Genomic DNA, 25,753 nt, shown 5'->3' with positions numbered 1-25,753 from the left:
AAAGTTAAACTTCACTTTATATAACTTCATTGTATGATCCTTATACATTTTATACACTTTTCTTTGATATTAAAGTAGAGCCTTTTCTGAGCTTGTCTTTAGTGCTGCCTAGTGCTGGTTAAATTGATTAATTCTTTACATTGTAAAATAACACATTAAAAATCAGTACATTTTACATTTCATTTAAAGTAAATCAAGGGATCAGAGTCTGGAGGAAGAGTGGAGAGACACACAGTCCAAACTGCTCGAGATCTTTTATTTATTTATTTTATTTTATCTTTTGCACCAATAAAAACAATAAACACAAACTGCAAATAGCAATAAACAAAATAGTGCAGGTAGAGGCAAAAACCTAACATGGGCTTAAAAAAATGCCTCTACCTAAATGATATCAAAATCTATTATAACAAATATAACATCAAAACAAAAAAAAAATAAAAAAAATCACAATTCAAACATGTAACAAAAATATATATTCACAATACATTCATCAGATGATCTTTTAAACATCTTTTATAATGTTTTACAGATGTACATTTTTTTGCCAAATGGTTAAAATTATTCCACAGTTTTGTCCCCCTATATCCTATTGAGTACTGACCTCTACAAGAGAGAAATTTAGGAAGATGGAGATCTAAAGACTGACGGGTTGAATATTTATGTATTTCTGCATTTGTAATAAAATAATTTATAAATTGTTCTGGAAAATTTTCCTGATTTGAATAAATTTTAAAAATAAAGATACATATTTGAAATATATTAATATTATAAATAGAGAGAATTTGAAGTTTCTGAAATAAAGGAGCAGATGAAGTGTATAAATGTGTGAAGTTTCCACCAATCAGTGGTGGTCTGTAGTTTTTTGGCTTTTTTTGTAATAAAAAAATGGATTAAACTGATGTTAAACTCTCTGAACTGAGCTTAAAACGTTGGGTTTAACCGGGTCTATTGAGTTTCCGTTCAGTTCAGGTTCACAGCTGGAAAGGAGACATCAATAAAACATGCAGGTTGAACACACCGGCCTGGGCTGCTTTAGGCCGTCATTAATCATTAACCAAGATAAACTGCTAAAACACCCTCATGGTCACTGATCTCAATGTCAAAATCAAACCCTCAGCTCTCAGATCTGGAGATGAAGCCTGAAACTTCAAGCCTTCAGTGAGTTCTGCTCCAGTTCTGCTCCAGTTCTGCTCAGGAGAATGAAGGAGAGATTTTATCCACAGCCTGATCATGAGTAAGGTAGGGATGCTGTGTTGTAGGGGTGGGCAATATTATATCGTATACAATATATCGTGACACAGAAATATCATGATATTAAAAATCCATATCGTGATAATAGGGCTGTTCTGTCTTAAAAGTAGTCTATTATTCACTGTGAAGCTTTAAGTGTATTTATTGTATAATTGTTTTAGTTTGCAGTTTATATGCATGCACTAAATATTCTGCAATATTATTTGCTGCATTATATTATTTTATGCTATATTATTTATTTTACCACACTATGATTATGCTGTTATACTATTATACTTTATTCCTGAAATTAATAAATTATTTTTTTTAAATAATCGCCAAGTATATCGTTATCGCAAACATACCCTGAAATATCGTGATATTATTTTAGAGCCATATCACCCACCCCTACTGTGTTGTTATTGTTCTCTTATTGTATTGTCTTGGTTTGAGAGAGTAAGTAGAGAATAGTCTTTTCTATTCCCTTGTAAAAAAAAAAAAATGTTATTTCGGTACCACTAATCTGTACTTAATTACTACTTGTTTGTAATTAAAATGATATTTTTTTGCACAAAGTGTATACGGAGTATACTGGTCATATGTCATTTTCACCACTATGTAATACGATATAAGTATATTTGTGTGAGCTGTCCAACTGAACTTTAACAACATATTAATAGAGTGATTATAATAAACATAGATTTAACATCACGCTCAATATAAAGAGTGATAGACTAGCTAGATAGAATAGCTGTTAAAGTTATTTTTTTACCTACACTAAACTAACTAAAGTAAACTTCCACTGAAGTTTTATTGCAGCGATAGACACATTTAATAAAAAAAATATATAGTTTTATCCTAAGTTTTCTAAAGTAATACTAAGCATATATTTTTTATAAAGTACTTTACCAGTACAAAATTAGCACAGCTAAATAAAATATACTTTTTCAAAGTAAAGTAACAATGTGATTACAAGAAAAAACATATACTTTATTTATTCTGCATACAGTTCAATAATTATACTTACATATACAACTTTTTCACAAGGGCAGATTAGAATGGTCAACAGTCTGTATTAGTGCATCATAAAAAAGTGACTTTATTTTTAATGATACGGTTCAAAATGTGAAACTCGTATATTATATAGATGTATTAAACACAGAATAATCTATTTTAAGTGTTTATTTATTTTATTGTTGATGATTATGAAGCTTACAGCCAATGAAAACCCAAAAATCAGTGTCTCAGAAATGTATGTTTTTTTTATGTAGAGTCAGCTAAAATCAAGGGGTTTAGTGCCCTTTTAAAATACCACAAAATACCACTTTGTTTTCTGAAACGGTACATAAAAAGTGCCATCCAACAATACTAGTAGTTCATTTTTGATAATATACATTTTTACACAGCTTTACTGATTTGACATGATCACACAAATATGACTTGTAGCAAATATTCAGTTCTTATAAGAGGTTATGAGCAGCTCCACCAAAGTTACATAGTGCAGTAGCCGCATTCTCTCTATTACAGTCGGTGGCACATTATTCTGAGAATGTTTTTTTACAGTAAAAATGCTGTTTAATGTTGATTTTAACTGTCTTATAAAGGGCATGTCTGTGTTTCTCATCACAGCATCTGTGAGAGATGATAAATACACTCCTCACATGGACGTGCAGGCGGCGTGCAACATCTCCAGCCTCGACTGCGGTAAGACTGAATTACTAATATTTAATCAATAATGCACAAGTATCTCACATTGTAGTACAAATCTACAGTATATTATTGTGATTTTACCACAGTTACATTAAATAAAATATTAGATTAAGATTAAGATAATCAATTGTTTGTAATATAGTAGTAGTTATTGTAATTTTTAACGAGTAAAATACTCAAAGTAGTGGGTTTCTTTGCTCGCTTGTGCTAGAACCATCTTGTCAGTGTTTCTCATATCCCTCTATTTGCATTGTTCCTCTGAAATATCTCAGTTTAAAGCACTATGTAGCCTCAACTCTTCTTCTAACTTACTTCTCCAGCCTAATTAGAATTGAGTTACCATACTTTTAGGTGTGCACATGCAAATCAGAGGGGTTTAGGGCTAAGTGGTGGGACAAATGGGTGAAATTGGATGGACCTGGATTGGGCCTGCCTCATTATCTTGAGGAATTATCTTGTTTAAATACCTTTAAATCCTAGCTGAAGTTAAAATACTGAGTTTGGCCATGGCCTATGGTAGTAACATACAATATAATACAGATAAGCCTGATTTTATAACTCTGTACACTCTATACAGTCTATGATTTGTTCTAGCCACTAATGTATTATTCTGCTCCTGTGTGTATGTTTATGAGTGTGTATATATATATATATATATGTGTGTGTGTGTGTTTATACACAGATGAGGAAGGCTCTGGTCCCCTGGCCCTCATCATCATCCCCAGTCTCCTGGCTCTCAGCACACTGACGGTCATCACTCTGATAATATGGAGCTTCTTGTCCAGGAGGACAGCAGTTCAGAGGAGCCTGCTTCCCTCTCAGTATATAAATGGTATAATGATCAGGTTTTAATATCTGCTTTATCAGACGTCCTCTGAGAAATTTACAGGCTGAATTATCTACTGTTTTTCTCTGAACTCCGTGCTCCTCCGGTAATTTTACTCCCTTTCGGACGCACATCTCTGAGTTTCGTCTCCTCGCCTATAATAAAATAGCTGTTTGTCCACTGCCGCACACCGTAATTACACTTTGAGCGCGCCACGGTTTCCACAGAGATCCATGTAAAAAACACAACAGCGAGTGGAAATGGAGGAGCTACTGAACCCCACAATGTCATGTGATCGAGAAAAAGCCTAACAACTCACTTGTGCTCCTGTTTTTTTATTATTCTATTAAACACTACTCCTCTCACCGCTTTTGACATGGAAACAAAGAATCATCGTTTTTCATGCAACAGACATTTTTAGAAGTTTTTAGGGCCGTTTTTTTTGCATGGAGGAGAGGGAATAAATATTAGTATTAATCTACTATAGCATTGTACATTAATATTAAAAGGGACACATATGGAATTATGTAGTGAACAGTAAAAAATAAGCGCCAGTCAATCAGTTAATCAATTGCGATCAGTCAAGCAACAATACCGCCCCCCTGCTGATGTCCAACCATCTGCCTCTCAACGCTATCAGAGACACAGTGCTCAGCCAATCAGCGCTCCCTCCTGCCTCGCACCTAAACCCATACATCACCCGGGTGGAGTCAGCAAAAATCAGGGGGTTTAGTGCACCTTCTCTCTCTCTCACTCTGTTTTTAGGATCTCTCCAGACTCTCCGCAGTTTAACACCTGGACCAGACGCTCTGAGCTTATGGGAGATACCTGCCCACTGCCACCTGGAGGAGGTGGAGTTTTTAGAAAATGGACACTATGGACCCATCTGCAGGGGCCAGCTGAAACGAGAGGGGGTTACCACCTCTGTGGTGGTTAAAACTCTTAAAGGTATACGTGTATGGATATTTCTATTGATGAATGCAGTCAAGAACTAGCTTTACAGAGCAAACAGCATGCTTTTATTGCTCCTGCACTGCATCAAGGACCATTATTCAATAACAGCCAATAGAAATGCATGGGTAAGAGATTACTTTGGCAAAAATGTATTTAAAAAACCTAATAATAATAATATAGAGTTACACCCAGTTGCAATATCACTTAAAAAGTTATTGTGCAAAACAGAAGCTTTATGTTCAGAATGCTTTAAGAGCCAGAGGCGCTCTGACTTTAGCGAGTTGCTATTTTAACAGTGCAGCGCTTCAGCACTTCTCAGCAAACCATTCCACTTTAGTTCTGGCTGTATGTTTAGGGTCATTGTCTTGCTGGAAGGTTAATCTCATTCCCAGTCTCAAGCCTTTACAGCCTCCAGCAGGTTTTCTTACAGAATCGTACTGTACTTATCTTCATCTATCATCCATCAACTCGGAGCAGCTTTGTGGTTTGTAGTTGTTCTAGACATTTTCACTGTATGATGGTCCATTTATAATGTCTGAAAAATAAATAATACAATTTTCTACTCTGTTCTGGTTGTGGAAATCTGAGGTTGTACCTCGTTTGGGCACGACTACAAAATATCACACATCTTTAGACGTCTGCATATTTAGTGAATTATTAAAGGGCTTTGTTTTGTTAAGGCTGAAACTTTTACCTACTCTGCAATTCATCTCTCTTTCAGGAAACTCAAACAGCCTGGAGGTAAATGTGTTTGTGGAGCTGGCTCTGTTCCACGCAGCCGTCTGTAAACATGAGCGCGTGGTACGAATGCTGCACTGCCAGACACGTCGCCTTCCCATGTACCTGCTGTTCGAAGAGATCGCTCCAGGAAACCTCCTGCACTTCCTCTGGAGTTTCAGAGAGGTGAGAACAGTGGAGGATAACATCATTTACATACTTAATACTGCCCCTTCCTGTCCCTTACATAGACCTATATGAGCTTGTTTTAGTAATAAATAGAAAAAAGAAAAAAAAAACATATGTATGTTTACTGTATGTGCAAACTATACATGAAACCTATACAAAATTGGAACAATTCATATATGTACACACATACAGTATGTCTGGTCCATTAAAATATATATGATACTGAATATGAAATATATATATGTTATATGTTATAAATGTATGCTACATACATTCTGCCCACTGCCGTATATATGCTTTTTAATAAACTTTTTTATATAATAATAAAATATATGTCTAATATATATTATATTCAACATATAATACCAAATGCCAAACAATTCTCAGTATTTATCATATATGTATGTGTACACATAGGTATTTCGTATATGCTATAAATGTACAGATAGCATACAGTATATGGAAAAAACACTCTTGATATAGGGACATATATTTAATATATCAGAGGAGTGATTTATAGTGGAGTGATCTGCTTTGTGTGCAGGGTGTGTCCGGGTTCTGTGATCAGCTGCAGGCTTTTTCAGAGAGGTCTGTGTATCTAGTGGCTAAGCAGGTAGCATCTGGCCTGGTAAGTCCCTGTTTACACTCACCATCAGTGTGTAGTCATTTCCTCTTGGGTTATCTTAGGCTAAGAGTGCTCCAGTGGTCCAAATCGCTGCCACTATGAACGGGAGCTTGCTGGTTCGAATCCGAGTCATGCAGCTTGCCATCAGCTGCCTGCGCCCTGATAGAGTACAGTTGGCTGGTCTTGTTCTCTCTCTGGGTGTGTACAGTACAGTAGATGGCGCTCTCTCTTTCTCCTCATCACTTCTAGGGTGATGTGGATCAGCAAAAGGCTGCGTCTGTGAGCTGTTGTATCAGAACCACGTCGCTGCGCTTTCCTCCGAGCGTTATCGCTGTGGTGCTACTTGGCATGTTAAATTGCCTTAAATTACTAAAGTAAAATCAAATTATCCAGGCTTGCTTCGTATAGGTATACATGCTTATTCATTGTTTCTTATAAAATTAAGTGTATTAAAAAGAGTTTATCCTGCTTTTGTTGGATAATTGCTATTAGGCATGATGCCAATAGGTTTAAGACTCTGTCATATGTCATATAATATAGTTTATCAATTCTTTTTAATGCTTTGCTCCTGTCTCAGGACTACCTGCTGTCTGAGCACAGGCTAGTGCACGGCGATGTCGCGGCTCGGAGCATGCTGATTGGTTCAGGGCTCTCTGTGAAGGTGTCTGGATTGGCCGTGGCTTTTGAGGCGAGGCGGACGGGGGCAGTAAGGAAGGATGAGTGGGGGGGTAAAGTGCCTCTGAAGTGGCAGGCCCCCGAGCGGCTGATGAAGCTTCCAATCACAGCCAGGAGCGACGTGTGAGTCTACCGACTGTCTATAACCATCTATAGATCAAATTCAACATCAGCATCACGTTTAACACGTACTTAATGAGTTATGAGAAGAAACTGAACTGAATTAATCTCTTTTAATGTGTTTTTGGTTTATAAAACTCTTCATATTAGTTTTAAAAGTGTTCTTGCCTGTTAAAATACTGAATAACAAGGACACACCTTATTAAGGCATGGGAACGAGATCCTAAGGCATAGGAATGAGCTAATTAAGGCGTGGGATGAGACCCTAAAGCATGGGAATGAGATAATCAAGGCATGGGAACAAGATCATTAAGGCGTGGCCACAACGTTTATTAAAGCGTGGGAACAAGATCATTAAATCGTAGCCATTAAGGCGTGGCCACAAGTTCCTTTTGTTAAACAGCTAACAAAGCATGCAGCTCTCATGGATTGGTCACAATATGATGCCTAAGGAAGGTAAACTGATCTGCATACTGTCTGCGTATGAGCCAATCAGCTTTTAGTATAATAAGAAGTGTTTTTTACTTAGAATTACAACACGTCTCACTGCAAGAGTTTCCAAAATATCACTATTATTAATTCAAAGATTAAAATAAAAAAAGAAAATAATTGAGTCTCCATTTTCTTAATAAAGATTATTCCTGGATTAAAGGAGCTTTTCATTAACAGAAAACAGGCTAGATTTGATAAACTTGTTCCCACGCCTTAATTATTTTGTTCCCACATCTTAAGTACCTTGTTCCCATGCCGGATGATCTCGTTCCCACGCATTAAAAAGGCATGAACACATTTTTTTTACATGATGTCACCTTAGGAGCTTCCACTGCATACAAGGAAATGTTATGCTTTATGAAGATGCAGATTTTATTTTCCAGCAGGAGTTGGCATACTGCCCACACAGAGTGCACTGAGGTGCTACCCAGTGATTGTGCATCACTGGCAGTCTGAAAAGAGCTGGCGTCTGGCTTCACATTTGTTGGGAGGAGGCATGAGCTAGTCTTCATCCTTCTAGTTTTAGTAGAGAGAGTTTATATGAACAGGCTTTGGGTCAATGGCCTTCAAACTTGGAAGAAAATGGGGTGAAATGAGGTGAAACTGAAATATCATGCAGTTATATATATATTATATGTTCTAATATGTTCTAAAATGTTTCAGGTGGTCTTTTGGAATCCTCCTGTATGAGATGATAACTTTAGGTAAGATAGCTTAATTTAATATATATTAATAATCTATTTTACTGTGTATCTGCTGCATTTGCATCAATGAACCCCCTCTAATTAATCTCTCCTCTATCAGGTGATCCTCCCTTTATTGATCTGGATCCATCAGAGATGTCCCCCAAAACTTTGGCCAATTACAGGCTAAAAAGACCAGAAAACTGTGGAGGAGCACTGTAAGTCCAGCAACATATTCACAGCTATCTACACTGTGTGTCCAAATGTTTGTGGACAAATTCACAGCAGTTTCATTAATTCAAATAAACACATTTATAAAGGTTTTTTGTGTGTTTTTTCTCACAGATATGACCTGATGAAATACTGCTGCATGTGGAACTTTAAGCACCGCCCAGCGTACTCCGACATCATCAAGCTGCTGGACTCATACCTCCACCTGGCTGATACCAAACCCCTCCGTGCAGCACAGACCATGGACGTCTCTGAATACAGGAAGAGGGCGGGGCTTAGCCGAGAGCATCGAAAACATGAATATTTAAAATCTGCTCATTAATGCAACGATTTGAGATCTTAGAGCAACATTCGCTTGCTGTCTTGAGGACGTTTATGCAATTTTTAAACAAGACAATGTAAAACCACATGCTGCACATTACATTACAGAGGCCAGGCTGCAGTGCTGACCTCTCCACCACCATAGATAACTTGGAGAATTCTATTTTTCGCAATATAAGGCGCACCGGATCAATAAACATCTATGTTATGGTCTATTTTCATACGTAAGGTGCATCAGATTATAAGGCGCATTTAATGCAACACTAGTAAGTAGAAACTAGTAAGGAACAGGGGTGACGCCATGTTTTCCTTGAAAAATTCAGCAGGTCTCGCCACTGGGTGTTGTGATTTGTAAAGCTAAGCTAAGTAAACAAAACTGTAATTCTTTAGTCGGCCAAGCTAAACAAGTGCTGGATGTTGATCTACACAGATTTCTCTCCTGAAAACTGTTTATTTGGAGCATTAGCGGATAATGCTACACTGAAAAAACCCTGAGTGTTCCAATAAGCCAGTAAGATGTTAGCTAGTGGTTCGTCCAACGTAGACGTATCATTTTAACATGTGAACGCACAGGCTACAGTCCAATATACTTGCCTCTGGACAGCAAAAGAGCTAGCACTGTGGTTAGCGGTAATGCTAATGCTGCTCCACTAGTGCTAGCCAGGGTTTGCAGCAGGGTACCGGCCGAAAATACTTGGTAGCACACCCTCCAGAACTCTTTAGAGCTTTTTACTGTTTGTATCATGTTGGGGTCATTGTCCTGATGGAAGACCCATAACCTATAAATATATATAAATATTATATTAGCTTGTTACCTGATGGTGTTTATCATTGGATTTTTTTTTATTAAACACACCACACACACACACACTTGTGTAAAATGTTGGGGAACTTTATTTACCACACACTTCCACACACTTCTACAGTGATTAACACACAGGAAAGCTGCTTCTGATTCTTTTTCTGGTCCATCAGTTTTAAAACGTATAGACATAAAAACAGGCCTCGCATAGTCCTCAGCAACATTTTCTTAAAATGTGTCCACGATTGTGAGTTTATTAAAGATGCAACAGATTACTGATCACATCTAAATCAAAAAAAAGAGGAAAAAATGTGATGAATTACACACCACACAGTTTTTAATAAAAGAAAACCACAAGCGGTTCCCAGTTCATCTACTCACTAGTCTACTGTAGACCAGTGATGGAAGACCCATGGATTCCCTGGACTAAAAGCAATAAACTGAATAACTGTATTAGTAAGATAAACCCCTTAAAACAGAGGCTGGAATTCACAACTAGACCAGAAAAAAAAAAAAAAAACACTTTGGCAGAATCAAAAGAACCAAAATCATCTGTCTAATACAAAAAAGGTCTGTAAAGGGCAACACAGTTATTATATAGTTATATAACATTATTAACTCAACTTAAACTTCCCAGTTTGTTTATGTTTAATCACAATTTTGCATATTTGTCACTTTAAAATGATTTAGATCATCTTGTTAATTATAATATAATATACTATCAGACATCAGGTAAACACATTAGGAATGCACTAGAAATCACACAGGGCATCTCATGATACCATATCATATCAATACATTGCCACCGATAGTGATAATATTACAATACTGTGTTCTGCAATACTCAATATATCAAAGTACAATTTAATACAATACTTCACCGCATCTGTTAGTGTTCTGTTAGATGATAAAATACCTCTTAATAATCAAATACCAGGAATTATGGATTTATATAGGTCAGTTTCACAGAATTTAACAACCAATAGTCTTTACAGCAGGTTTTTTTAGGGTCATTGTCCTGACGCAAGACCCATGGCCCAGGATGCAAATGCTGCTTTCTGGCACTGGGCCCTAAAATGCGACCCAAATTCTAGCACCACCATGTGGAGTAATGAAGCAGTAACTTTAGTAAGTCTAATTGGAGTAATAATCCATACAGTTTTGCAAAGAAGAATGAAACAAAATAACAGCAATGTAAAATATGTAAACATTTGATTGCACATTTTACTGGTTTAGGTTTGGCATTTATTTAGATTTAGGATAGATAGAGGGGCAGTTACTTTTTCCAGTGGGTGGTATAGTTTATAAGGGGTTTATTTAAAATCTCACTATTTAATTTTGCTTTATTTATCTAATATTTGTTTATCTAATATCTTTATTTATAAACATTAACAAAGTGACAAATATGCAAAAATGGAGGAAATGGCAAGAACATGTGTTAATTAAGGAGCACTAGCAGTAAAAATGTGCCATTCTGCTCTAAATTAACTGATCTGATTTAAATGCCAGTCTAGAAATACTTAAATACTTTAAATACTTTATAGTTTATTATTATTAGAGCTGTTTTTTATTTAGTGAATCCGTCTTTATATATGAATACAGTATTTAAGCATGCTCTCACACCCATGCTTAAGGTTCTACTAATACAAAAATAGCATTTGAAAAAAAATACTGTAAATATCTAAGTGTCTAACTTGTCCTATTCATTAATTCTATAATTCTACAAATCTCTATTTCAACAATATCCAAACAAGTCATAAAAACAAATCCACCAATATAATATTATTCACAGCAAAGCTGACATGTTGAAATTTGTTTCGGATTATTATTAATTTTTTTTTTTTTTGTGCAGTCGTGGCAAAAGTCGTCACCAAACAGAGACCAATCAGAGACACATGATTGTGTCAGCCTCTGTGAACAGAACATTTAGTCTCCTGCTGCTCAGATCACTCAAATATAAAATGACTTGAGGCAGCCTCCAAAAAGGCCAAAAATTACAACAATTACAAAAGCTGCTTCATCAACAGTCCATCAGGTTTCTCCATCAGGTGGATCAGTCCATCACCTCAAAACTAAAACACACACAGATCCAGTGCATACAGTTCATACAGTGTCCAGAGTTTCTGAGCTGGAGTGAAGGTTTGATTCTCCGTGGCAGAAAGCAGCAGTGAGTTCCTACAGGCCGAGCAGAACTTCTTCTTCTTCTTCTTCTTCTTCTTCTTCTTTAAACCTGCAGGGTTTCAGAGTTCGGAGGAGAAAAGCTCGGCAGGCTCTGCTACACTTTGCTGCTCCACAGCGCCGTCGGAAACAAAATGTAGGAAACCGACCAGAGCAGGTAGTAAACACAAGCAGGAGGGAACGAGGAGCAGAAGACCATGATAACACCTGAGAGAACAGAACAAAAGAGGGAATAAATCTACAATGATGCTATGCTGGTGGTGGGAAATAGTGGTGCACCACTGACTGATTAAAACCCTGGCAACAGTCAACAGTCATCCGGCCAATCCTATTCAAGTCATGTAGAGCGCTGTGCACACTACGCGCCCTCAGTCCGCGCTGTTAAGATATCAACTTGCCAAAGTCAGAGCGCACCTGACTCTTAAAGGGAATAACAACTGGCACACTGATTGGTTTATTTCAAGCTACGCCCAAAACACACCCAAGATTAATTAAGAGAATTAGCACATGTTTTTTTTTTGCACGTTTTGATACTCTTGCACGTGATATACTCAAAAATATTATATCACAATGATCGCTGGTTCGAATCCCAGTCATGCAGCTTGCCATCAGCTGCCAGAGCCCTGAGAGAGCACAGTTGTTCTTGTTCTCTCTGGGTGGGTACAGTACAGTAGATGACGCTCTCTCTTTCCCCTCATCACTCCTAGGGTGATGTAGATCAGCACAAGGCTGCGTCTGTGAGCTGATGTATCAGAACCGAGTCGCTGCGCTTTCCTCCGAGCATTAGCGCTGTGATGCTACTAAGGTTGCCCTCAGGTAACTCATCTATACAACACTCTATATAACAATCTATAGAAGTCTAAATTAAATATTAAATATTACTCGTACAATTTAGCTCATATTTCAGCATTTGCTACAAATATTCTAAATACTAACACATAAAGAAAAAAAGCAGACAAAATAAAAGCTTCTGTACCTCCAGTGTATACCACTTTCTTCCATGCCTGGGACTCCAGCACCCGGTCATGGGGGTAGAAGCCCTGGCTCACCATGAACAGGATCATGGCCACGGCAGTGACTCGGAGCACGGCCATGTTTCCTCCAGTGAGGAGAGAGGTGCAGGCAAGAATAGCAGAGGAGTAGATGCATGGCAAACCACGGTACATGAAGGGAATTCCTGCACAGGAGAAGAGAAACACCTCACATGAACTAATAATAATAATTTAATAGGTTTAAATAGGATCTCCGGTGGATTTGGCGTTTTACTCTGAGAGACTCTAAGACTAGGTCAGTATAGGCTGAACTGCACTTAGCAGGGCATTATTACACATGTTGTAAAGTAACATATAAAATTGCAAATACTTGCAAACTGTTGTCCGTCTCGCTACCTTGCAGTGCTTTTAGCCAATCAAAGGCGATATGTTTGCATGTTGAATATATATGAATATTCATAAGCAAGAGCACTGAAGCACTGTTATATTGGATCACCAGAGCTCTTTTTTATAGCTCACATGGCATTTATTCATACTAGAGACCACCACTAGACATTTTAAAATAAATAAAAAAAATGATGGAATGAGACCTTTAAAATACTGCACTATTGTAAGAGGAAAATGGTTAATCTGACTTTTTTTCACCCAATTTAACTTTTATTTTGATTTTTTTTTCTTAAAAATAGGAAACAATCTCAATGAAACTACGAAATAGTATTTATATTATATATTGCAGTATATATTTCAAGCCCTGTAAGCCTAAAAAAAACATAACTTCCTTTTACACACTTTTTCAGATCAATCCAGCACTTTATACCTTTGCTCTTAGTTTTGTTACACTTTATCTAAATTGTGAATCATTGTATAAAAGCATGGGGGTGAGTGCCTTGTTGTTAATCAGTTGTTCTCCAGTAGTTAAATAAGTATTTTCTTTTTTTACTTCAGAATCTCTTAAAATCTATTAAAATTATGTATTGCAGGTAATTTTCTCAGTTTATTAAAGGAAAAATATGGCAGTTTTCTCACCGCTAGAGAAGAAGCAGAGACGAATGAAGACAGACAGCACGTAGCACATGCAGAGGACGTTATCCCAGAGGCTTGGAGTCCTCAGCAGTAGAGAAGTTGCAATTCCAAATGTTGTGAAATCTGCAAAATCATCCAGTTTGGCACCTAAAACATGAAGCAAGAGAATAGAAGCCACAGCTGAGTTTATTTCACAGATTGAGGCCCAATCCCATTTTACCACTTAGCCTAACGCCTCAGTTTTGTGCGTTCTGCCCCTAGGAGGAGGGTGTCTTGATTTTTGTTGGGGCTACATGACCTTTAAACTGAGATTTTTCAGAGGAACACTCCAAACAGAGGACTATGAGAATCACTGGCAAGATGGCACCAAAGAACCATAGTATTTTCATTGATACACATGACTATAACCATTATATTATCATAGTTTGATGTGTAATTTCAATGGTTTATGGCTATTTCCTTCATAACAAGCTTCATTTTCTTAAAAAAAAAATTCTTGAAAAAAAGTAATAAATAAAAATGTAAACAAAATACATATAACTATCCTAGAATCTCCTGAAAATAAAATCTAGCCTGTGTGAATGTTTCCTATTATATACTTTATAATTTTTTGTTTAATATTGTTATTGTTAAATTGTTAAACTAACAAAATGTACTGCAAAATTGGTCTTGGGGCCAAAATGTTAGTCAGTCTGATTTAAAGCTAAAGAGCTAGCTCTTAGTGCGGTTAGTGGCTAATGCTAATGCTGCTTTAGCCAGCAGTGCTAGTTGGGGTTAGCAGCAGGCTACAGGCTGATAATATGCAACCCTAAACAGCGAAAGAGCTAGCGCTTAGCGCGCTTAGCAGCTAATGCTAATACTGATCCAGCCTTGATGCTGGAGAAACTTCATAGAACTTCCTCTACAACTGTGTACTTTAGTAGAGTGAAAATAAAGGAGCTAAAGTGCACATTATTGTCCGAAAGAAAGAGTAATCAAACAAATAATCAGGTGATTAGTCGACTACTAAAAAAGTCATTCATTGCAGCCCTAGTTACACTTGAAAACAAGGGGTAGGGTAGAAAAGAGAATGGGTATTGGGCCTTACACTCCCTAAAGTAAACTAGTAAACTATTTTAATTCCTATTAAAACAGTAACAACAGGTGCATCAGCAGGAGCTTATACCAGCTAGCAGTGTTAATCCTCCCTGCTGGAGTTTTATGAACCTAAAGGCCGTTTTTTCCTGTGCCGCCTCGGGGATGGGTCTGAGCACAAAGTGAAATATAGAAAGAAATTTCCACGTCAGCCTCAAAATAGCTCACCCCGCTATCCTCTATAAACAAGCCGCCGGGTCTCTTTATCTCCGCAGTTTGTGGGGCATGTTTTCATCGCTCAGTGGACGTGTGCCCATTTTAGTGTAGGCTCATGTAAGCAGGCTGGAATTCTGGTCCCAAGGTCAAACATTTGAGCAATGTCAGATATGCAGGGAGCCCAAAGCGTCAGGATAAAGCAGACAATCACGGCCTGATCCCCCTGAATTACACCAGCTAATCAGAAAGCGATTGTTAGATTGGCAGAAAGGGGAGGAGCAAAGGGAGCAAAACAACACCTAGCAGCAGGGTCCGGCAGAAAAAACGAGCCGGGAGCACAAAGCAACCAAAGACGACGAGGCGTGGGGCATTGTGGGAGTGCTGCCCGGCTATGCCAGGCAGCCGGGTGGACGTGACCATCCACACACACCGTAAACCACTAAAACCAGGAGGCATTTACTGGAGGTGTTAGTCTGACTTGGATATGTAAATGTGAATACCGTGAAAGATATTATACCCTAAAAAAATATTAGATAATATGATATACAGGGTTTGGACAGTGAAATTCTGCCGTGATTTGATCAGCCGTGGTTTTATGTTTTTTATTGGATACAATCCGGGTTAGCACCCGAACATCCCTTTCAGACAGCTTCCTCTTACAGCGTCCACAGTTAATCCTGTTGGATGTGGTTGGTCCTTCTTGGAGGTATGCTGACATTACCCTGGATACCGTGGCTCTTGATGCATCACAAAGACTTGCTGTCTTGGTCACAGATGCTCCAGCAAGACGTGCACCAACAACAATGTTGTGTGCGTTGTAATATCTAGAGCAGAACTGTGCTCTTACCCTGCTAATTAAACCTTCACACTCTGCTCTTACTGGTGCAATAATGTGCAATTAATGAAGATTGATCACCAGGCTGCTCCAATTTAGACATGAAACCTAAAATGAATGAAATATGAAAACTAAAATGATTTCAGGTTTTTCAGTTTCATTGTCCAACCCCTGTATCACCCACTTCTAATTATATAAATAAATGAATATAAATTCACACTGTTCTCATTTCCCATTCTACATATATACTACAGACAGATTATATATGGAGAGATTTGGAGTGCATTATTATTATTATTATTAGTCTCATGACGTTCTGGATCTGGACTGACTTCTGTTACAAATCTGATAAAATTCTTGTCTCGTTATTATAAATATGAAAATAATATGAAATATCGTGATATTATTTTAGTACTATATCGCCCACCCCTACTGAGAATGAGTTTCACCTAGATGTGAAGCTGTTTCTCAGGTGTGAAACTGGGATTCTGAGACAAAGTTCAATAAAAAGAATCATTTGCAGCCTGATTATAATGCAGCGTGTATCAGAATCCAGTCTCAGGAGAGAAAGGAAGGGAATCGAGCTCGTTAATGTTTAGTCTGGCGTTCCTACAACTTCATAATGGGGCTTTTTGGGCACAGTCCACTCGCCAGCGCACTCACCCAGTGCAGAACAGGCGTTCAACTGCCTGGCAACGGCTCCATCTGCCAAATCCAGCAGGTAACCAATCAGCACCAGCCAACAGGCAGCGTAGTGGTGGCTGTGGAAGAGAAGTGTTTATAACATGGCATTTAATGTAGTATTGTAGCATCAAAAAATAAGACCAATTGGTACTTTTGGTGAGCAGTGTGGGCAGTGCGCCAAGTCCTGCTGGAAAATGAAATCCTCATCTCTATAAAAGTTGTCAGTAGCAGAGGAAAGCTGTAAGATATGAAGTGCTGTAAGATTTTGTGGGAAAACAAAACTGCACTGACTTTAGAATTGATAATAAAACACAGTGGATCAACACCAGCAGATGACAGACATGTCTCTCTAAACCGTCACTGATCATCAGTAAATTTTACATTTCATTTAAAGTAAATCAAGGGATCAGAGTCTGGAGGAAGAGTGGAGAGACACACAGTCCAAACTGCTCGAGGTCTAGTGTGAAGTTTCCACCAATCAGTGATGGTTTGGAGAGTCAGATTTCATTTTCCAGCAGGACTTGGCACACTGCCCACACTGCCAAACATATCAGCTGGTCTTATATTCAAATTTTCTGAGGCACTGATTTTAACAATAAAAGAAATAAACACTTAAAATTGGTCACTCTGTGTTTAATACATTTATATAATATATGAGTTCCACATTTTCAACTGAAATACTGAAATAAAATAACTTTTTTGTAATATTCAAATTTTTTGAGATGTATTAGTATATATATTATTTAGTAACACAAGATGTTTAAAACAAGTAACAACAAGCCAACAGAGAGCAAAAGAAAAAGACAGTTTACCTAGGTAAAATAATTTTAGTAAGTAAAAATGACTTTTTCTCAAATTTTTTAAAATATATATTGTAATTTAGAGCATTTATTTGCAGAAAATGAGAAATGGCTGAAATAAGAAAAAATATGCAGAGCTTTCAGACCTCAAAAACAAGTTCATATTCATAAAGTTTTATGAGTTCAGAAATCAATATTTGGTGGAATAACCCTGGTTTTTAATCACATTTTTTTTTCATGCATCTTGGCATCATGTTCTCCTCCTCCACCAGTCTTACACACTGCTTTTGGATAACTTTATGCTGCTTTACTCCTGGTGCAAAAATTCAAGCAGTTCAGTTTGGTTTGATGGCTTGTGATCATCCATCTTTTAAGTTCTCTCTTATTTTTTTCCAGAGCTGTAGAACTCTTTAACCAGTTTCAAAAATACTAGCGATATTAGTGTTAAGTGATTTATTCAATATCATTTGCACAGCAGCTGGAATTAGCGTGTATCAGTAGTGTAAACACACCAGTGGCCTCACCCGTTGAGACTGCTGAGAATAGAGGCCATCCCCATGACCATGTTGGCAACAGACAGAGCGTTGGCAGCGTTCTTACGGGCGAACTCCTTCAGCTGGACCCAACTGGCTCGTTCTCTCAGGAACAGTTTATCAGTGCGCTGAAAAAAACCTGAGACACGAAAAATAAAGGTAATGATTACACAGAGCTGCTGTTCTAAAGACACATGGCTGCAGAGAGACTGGTATGAGATTAAAAGTGTACTAAAAGTGTTGAACCTGGATAAAAACTGATTCCAGATCCTCAGTCAGATAACACTCAGGTCAAAATATCATTAATAATCAATGAACACACTGTATTATATTTGTATAACTGTAATAGTTAAGCATGCGACAAAAGAAATGTCCTGTTGGCTGAATTAAAAAGCTCAATCAAACACTTTTTGACTGCAGTCTGTTATTAGAGGAAAAACATAATGCATAAATAAGCATAAGAAACAGACCCCAGGAACTATTAAGCATGATCATATTTATTCATAACAAAGACTATAAAATCATACATTTCTGTTTGACTAAAAACAAGATACAGAGGGATAAAAAAGGTTTGGGCACCCCTGATAATTCTCATGACTTTCCTTTATAAATCATTGGTTGTTTGGACCAGCAATTTCAGGTAAATATATCATATAGCAGATGAACACAGTGATATTTAAGAAGTAAACTTTAAAGCAGTTCATAGGATTTACAGAACGTGTGCAATAATTCTTTAAACTAAAATTAAGCAGGTGCATAAATTAATACATTTAAAAGGTAGCTAACTTAGCCCTAGCATTTCTTTGTTTACCAAAGACAGACTGCGTCTCTCTTTGTCAAGTTCACTAAAAAGTGAATTGAATAGAACTACTGATGTAAACTGATGTTCAGAGTAGCACTGCTGAGGAAAATGTATGATTAGAATAGCACTACTGACATACATTTAGGTTTACAATAGCACCCCTGAGATAAATGTATGATCTTAATAGTACTACTGACGTAAATGTAGGTTTAGAATAGCACCCCTGAGATAAATGTATGATCTTAATAGTACTACTGACGTAAATGTAGGTTTAGAATAGCACCCCTGAGGTAAATGTATGAATGATATAGTACTACTGTTATCAATTTAAGTTTAGAATAGCACCAATGAGGTAAATGTAAGACTATAATAGCACTACTGACGTACATTTAGATTTAGAATAGCACTGTTGAGACACATGTATGTTTAAAATAGCACTACTGATGTACATTTAGGCTTACAATAGCACCACTGAGGTAAATGTATGATTATAATAGCACTACTGATGTACATTTAGATTTAGAATAGCACTGTTGAGACACATGTATGTTTAAAATAGCACTACTGATGTACATTTAGGCTTACAATTGCACCACTGAGGTAAATGTATGATTATAATAGTACTACTGATGTACATTTAGGATTAGAATAGCACTGCTCAGGTAAATGTATATTTAGAATAGCACTACTGAGGTAAATGTAAGTGTAAAATAGCACTAAGAATACATTTATGTTTAGGATGGCGCAGCTGAGTTAAATATATGAATATATAATACATACATTTCACATTTGCAACTGAACCTATAATATTATAATATTTTAATACACAGTGATGTGATAAACACTCCGGATCAGAAATGGTTAACAGCCAACACCCCACTCAGAATGGTGCATGTCTGCCGTCTGTGTTCCGACTGTAGAGGAAATAAAGTGGATCTTCTCAGCTCTTCTTGGCATGGTAATGCTGTTGACTGACTCTGATGAAGGCTGTTGTGCCACTGAAACGCTGCAAAGATTTTTAATGAAGAGATACAAAGAGTTGTTTGTCCCGAAGCAAATGAGTGGGTATAAAATGTGAATGGAGTTCTCCTTAGGCTGGCTGGTAGTTTTGCTTAAATAACAAACACAGTATTATTCAAGTCACAACAGATAAATGAGCTGTAAAACACAAACATCATCAAAAGTGCTGTCAGAGATTATCATTAAACCTTAAATACAGTTAATTCATTAAAGCATTATCACAACCAGACTGTCCATTTTCCTCAAAATAGCCAAAACAGTCATTTTTTCCCCAGGGGGAGGCTAGGGGCATGCAAAAGAGCACATGCAGAACGATATCTGTTCAAAAAAAATCTGACATAATAAAACTCATGCAGTAAAAATCTGATTCTTTAGCTTTGGTATGGCTCCTGCGCTTGCACAGATCTCCACATTTAGGCAGACCTCCCATATTTCAACCATTGATTGAAATATGTTCTCTAAGTTGTTCTGTGGAGACCAGAATTTTAGCTAGCTATCCACAGCAAACTAAGCTAATGCTAATCATCTCACTTGTTTTTTACTTAGTTTTTTGTGCAGTAAAACATTTGTAATAGTAAGACTGAGTTTAATGTTAAATAAATGATTAATTTAAAGGTGTGCACAGCGTTCACTTAGATCTGCTGTATAAAATGTGAATGGAGAGCTTCTAAAGCTGGCTGGTAGTTTTGCTTAAACAACAAAGCAAACAAATAACAGCATTATTTAAGTCACAACAGATAAATAAGCTGTGAAACACAAAAATCATCAGAAATGCTCTCAGAGATTATCATTAAACCTTAAATTCAGTTAATTCATTAAAGCATTATCACAATCAGACTTACCATTTTCCTCAAAATGGCAAAAAACAGTCATTATTCCCAAAAGGAGGCTGGGGCAATTAACCTAATGCAGTAAAAATCAGATTCTCCAGATTTGGTGTGGCTCCTGCGCTTGCACAGATCTCCACACTGAGAGTTATTTCAGTTATTTCACTCCCAGTGTAAGCAGCAAGCTGATTGGCTCTTTTTTGTTGAAGGGCGGGATGTTTGTGCTGTAAAACATTTGTAAACTCTGAACATAAACCTAATGAACAGTTTGTAACATGTTGCTCTATAATGCAGTAAAAATCTAATTCTTCAGATTTGGTGTGGCTCCTGCGCTTGCACTGATCTCCACACTGAGAGCTATTTCAGTTATTTCACTCCCAGTGTAAGCAGCAAGCTGATTGGCTCTTTTTATGTTGAAGGGCGGGACTTTATTCTTAAATTAACACTGCTGTATAAAATGTGAATGGAGAGCTTCTTAGGCTGGCTGGTAGTTTTGCCTAAATAGCAAACACAGATAAATGAGCTGTAAAACACAAAAACATAAAATTAAAACTGCTTTCATAGTTTATCATGAAACCGTAACCATCCTGTTATGTTCATTTGGCAGGAATAGCAATGGCGCATGTTTAATTATCCAAAAGATGTCTAAAAACAAAATATATCGTAACACTTAGTGTGAATTTTTCACTAATAATAAATTTAATTTATGATTATTCACTCGCTTTTCATTAAAAAATACATTTTTTTTATGTTTCACTACTTTATTACTTTTGAAAGCATATAAACATATAAAGCACAATATTTTTACATAACATTTATTATTTTTGCAATTTTCAAAAATATATATTTCATAAAATATATATAAAATATATATCAAAATAAATCTCAGTTTTTGTTTTTGCAGGGGGTTGTTGCAAATATGTGAGATGAACCATTTTCATATCATACTGTATCTTAATTAAACTACTTAAGGCAAGCAAAATAAGTTTTATACTGAAAAATATACTTTTAACATTTTGACCCAGAACATAACAGGAGGATTATATGCAGATAAATTCATTGAAGCATTATCACAACATTCCAGAGCCCATACGCACAGCAGAGTTCCCATTTTCCCGCAAGTCAAAACAGTGAATAGTAAAAAGCACACCCTTATTCCCTGTCAGTAAATATATATATATATATATATATATATATATATATATATATATATATATATATATATATATATATATATATATATATTTCTATATATTTCGTATAGAGGTAAGGAGCGGGAGAGGCGGGAGCATGCAGGGGCACATGCAGAACCATCACTGTTCAGAAACTGTGATTGGTTCAAGTGAGAAAAGAAAAGGAATAGCTAAACCACAAACACCACCTTCCCCCATAAAGCCTCTTAAAAACATCTATACAGACATTAATAAAAGTTTAATGCAAGGTTCCTACTATTGCGCTTTGTAACCTGAACTTTACGTGATTCCAAAGCCAGTCGATTGCAAGCGATTCTTCATCTGAAAGAAAACAACCAATCAGACACGGCACAGCCAAAAACAAACCATTCACCACAAAGCTACCACTGCTTTCAGTCTGATGGGACTCAAGAGCCAGACTCAGTAGACCCAATAGTTTTCTTCTTATTACATGGGCCATTCCAACGTTGTTATAATTCTTCCAAATTAAACATATTTTTTGTATCTTTTTTTAACATCCATATCAGCAGAATTCCAGCACAGATCATTTGGACCATTTGGTACTTTTGGTAGTGTGGGCAGTGTGCCAAGTCCTGCTGAAAAATGAAATCTGCATCTCCATAAAAGTTGTTTTCAGCAGAGGGAAGCTGTAAGATATGAAGTGCTGTAAGATTTTGTGGGAAAACAAAACTGCACTGACTTTAGACTTGATAATAAAACACAGTGGATCAACACCAGCAGATGACAGACATGTCTCTCCAAACCATCACTGATCATCAGTACATTTTACATTTAAAGTAAATCAAAGGGATCAGAGTCTGGAGGAAGAGTGGAGAGACACACAGTCTAAACTGCTCGAGGTCTAGTGTGAAGTTTCCACCAATCAGTGATGGTTTGGAGAGACATGTCTGTCATCTGCTGGTGTTGATCCACTGTGTTTTATTATCAAGTCTAAAGTCAGTGCAGTGTTTTTTTATTTCATGAAGATGTGGATTTCATTTTCCAGCAGGACTTGGCACACTGCCAACACTGCCAAAAGTACCATTTGGTCTTAAATAATATTCACATTTTCTGAGACACTGATTTTTGTTTTTTTGCTGGGTGTACGCAGCTTAAACTTCCCTTAATTCCACTATAAATACAGGACCAATAAAAGAGTGAGTCACAGAACGACAGTAACAGCTACTGCCACTTATAACAGAAATAAATGAGTGATGAAAATATACCGTACCAGAGGATGGAGTCAGCAGGATCATGGTGGAGCTTTGAGTCTTTACACACAGAACAGCAACTGAAAACCAACAAGAAGAGAACGGGGTGAAACACCAGGATTACACAAAGATTTCAGTTTCTGAATCAGTTTCTCTGATTTCGCTATTTATAGGTTTATGTTTGAGTAAAATGAACATTGTTGTTTTATTCTATAAACTACAGACAACATTTCTACCATAAAATAATGCAAATATTGCAAAGAAAACAAGTTCATATTTATAAAGTTTTAAGAGTTTAGAAATCAATATTTGGTGGAATAATCCTGGTTTTTAATCACAGTTTTTTCATGCATCTTGGCATCTCATGTTCTCCTCCACCAGTCTTACACACTGCTTTTGGATAACTTTATGCTGCTTTACTCCTGGTGCAAAAATTCAAGCAGTTCAGTTTGGTGGTTGATTATGTTTCAGAGTTTTTTTAATTTGGTAAAATCAAAGAAACTAATAATTTTAAAGTGGTCTCCATTTTTTTTTTTTACCAGAGCTGTAGAATCTACAAGTTTAACCTAAGGTAGCATGGGGAGGGGGGGATGACTACACACTGATGGTGAGTGTCAATCACAAACTGGGGAACATTTCCCAGTAAGCAAATAGATTAGGTCATAAACCAATAGAAAAAAAGCTTTTTGTGGCAGCAGACTTAACCCAGGTATTATAAAATGATTAATTTCGAAGACACTTGTTTGAATAGTCCAGTATATGTGGACACAAATATTCATCATTTTATTTATAAATCTGATTTAATTTGTTTGAGTTTAAACTAATCCTGTGAACTTGGAAAATATAAGTCTAAACATCTCATTTCACTTTTTATTTGTTGTTAAATGAGCATGCCCAAGCTTAATTTCCACATTTAATCCGAAAATAAAGCAGAATTGCTGTATTTTAATGTATAAATATGAGTTACTGAGGTAAATCTTACCTGTAAAGAAAGAAAAGAACAGCTGAACAGAATAACAGAGGGCTGCACGACTCCTCAGACAGGTTTCTCAGCTTCTTCCAGCAGTAAAATAATATTTATATGTCTATATTTTTTGAAATACAGGCTGTATCCCGCTCTGTTTCTGAAGCGCGCGCTCCGCATCACCTGCAGCAGAAAGCGGGACTCGGGATTACAGCGCGAGTCTTTTAAAGCTGCGCCTCCGCGCGCTGGAATATTCCACCGGAAATGACGGACAGATATTTTCTAGACTCTTCTATTAAAGACAGAGAGGAGATACGGGGTTTATACACCCTCTGATCTAAAGTCAGGCACTTAAATATTTGGAGAGTGATGCAATCTTCGTTATATGGGCTCCGCGTGCCATCAGAGTGGATTTACAATGAAAAGAATGAGATGAAACAAAAAATGTAGATTTTCAGGTTTAATTGAATCAAATGAACCTCCTTTGGGCTGCATCGTCTATCCCCTCATTAATGCATCATCAGTTAAGCAGGTAAAAGGTCTGGAGATGATTCCAGGTGTGGTTTTTGCATTTGGAAGCTAATTGCTGTGAATCAACAATTTGCCATATTATAAACTATATATAAATGTGTCAACTGTTAAAACAGTGTATTTAAGTGGTATAGGTACAAGTTGCTGAATTGATGTAAATACAGTCACACGATTGTTGTAACATCTCCAAATATACATAATTAACCAATCAAAAACTCAAAATGAAAATTATTATTATTTTTATCACAGTTCAATGACAAAAAAGAGGGGAAGCTGTCAAATTTTAATGCAAGAAAATGATTTAATGGGTAGAATAAACATCCTACTGGTCGACTCAGTAGTTCACTAGTCCACTCGATAGTCCACTATTCTACTAGTTAGTGTATAAGTTCACTACTCTACTCGGTAGTCCATTATTTTCCTTGGTAGTGTAGTCTGTAGTCCACTAGTCCAATAGTTTCAATCTGTAGTCCACTCAGTAGTCCACTACTCTACTCAGTAGTCCACTAGTACACTCGGTAGCCCACTACTCTACTTGGTAGTCTAGTCTGTAGTCCATTGGTCCAATCGGTGGTCCAATAGTCTAATCTGTAGTCCACTCAGTAGTCCACTACTCTACTCTGTTGCCCACCAGTGCACTCGGTAATCCAATTATGGTGATGTCCTCAGTCTACAAGTTTATGTCCTCAGAATTTTTGCTTGCAGCTTATTAAAACCAACCACCATGTGAACTATATCACAGCAAGACAGCTAAACAAAAAGAAGCCTTTTTGTAAATTTTGTGTGTCAGAATATGGCGTGTGATGTACAGCATCTGTTTATAAAGTTTATAAAGCGACATGTTTTAGGACTTTTCCGCCAGCAGATAGAGCTGTTGCTTCAGAAAGAGCTCAGTCCAGAAAGAGGGATCCCAAAGTCTGTCGGGAAAAAAACCTTCCAAAATAATAGATTTCTTTTAAAACAATTTAAACGTGTACAGAAACAACAGAATCTAAGATATGGGCATATATGCAGCTTAAACAGCGAGCCTAGTGCACCCCAAACTTATCAATGTGAGGTAGTGCACTATAGGACCCTGTTGAACGGCCCAAGCTTTTTTCTTTCCCCTTATATTACTTTTACTTTTATACATTATACTGTTTTGAAACCAGTACTGTAAGAACTTTTACTTCAAGAGTAAAAAGCTTGAGTTATTTAAGATGTTAAAATTTTTACCGAGCTATTTTAACCCTAGTATCTATAATTCTAATTACAGAGTAATGAACGTGAATACATTTCACACCTTTAAAAAAGGT

At 36.8% G+C, this 25,753-nt stretch overlaps 2 protein-coding genes across 3 annotated transcripts; one reads left to right on the top strand and one right to left on the bottom strand.

Moving 5' to 3' along the window:
- Positions 1-1,102: 1,102 nt before the first annotated feature.
- si:ch73-206d17.1 (tyrosine-protein kinase STYK1) lies at positions 1,103-9,592 on the top strand. 2 transcript variants are annotated; one of them, XM_022677123.2, is made up of 10 exons: positions 1,103-1,234; positions 2,860-2,934; positions 3,623-3,772; positions 4,532-4,714; positions 5,442-5,623; positions 6,171-6,254; positions 6,829-7,049; positions 8,202-8,242; positions 8,343-8,439; positions 8,567-9,592. In XM_022677123.2, exons 1-10 carry the CDS (start codon positions 1,231-1,233, stop codon positions 8,772-8,774), a joined length of 1,245 nt encoding a protein of 414 aa, XP_022532844.2. In that variant the 5' UTR covers positions 1,103-1,230; the 3' UTR covers positions 8,775-9,592. The 2 variants fall into 2 exon arrangements, with proteins under 2 accessions (XP_022532844.2, XP_022532845.2); XM_022677124.2 differs by having other exon boundaries at positions 1,103-1,239.
- Positions 9,593-11,397: 1,805 nt separating this feature from the next.
- tmem269 (transmembrane protein 269) lies at positions 11,398-24,127 on the bottom strand. Its single transcript, XM_022677125.2, has 7 exons — positions 23,946-24,127; positions 22,984-23,043; positions 17,902-18,049; positions 16,557-16,654; positions 13,772-13,915; positions 12,730-12,930; positions 11,398-11,960 (listed from the first exon to the last, which is right to left on the bottom strand). The coding sequence occupies exons 2-7, from the start codon at positions 23,006-23,008 to the stop codon at positions 11,851-11,853; spliced, it is 726 nt and encodes a 241-aa protein (XP_022532846.1). The 5' UTR covers positions 23,009-23,043; positions 23,946-24,127; the 3' UTR covers positions 11,398-11,850.
- Between the last annotated feature and the right edge of the window lie 1,626 nt (positions 24,128-25,753).

This window comes from Astyanax mexicanus, chromosome 13, assembly GCF_023375975.1.
Source record: "Astyanax mexicanus isolate ESR-SI-001 chromosome 13, AstMex3_surface, whole genome shotgun sequence".
Classification (NCBI taxonomy): Eukaryota; Metazoa; Chordata; class Actinopteri; order Characiformes; family Acestrorhamphidae; genus Astyanax; species Astyanax mexicanus.
The sequence above is the reverse complement of the archived record's forward strand: the minus strand, read 5'-3'. Positions and strand labels throughout refer to the sequence as shown.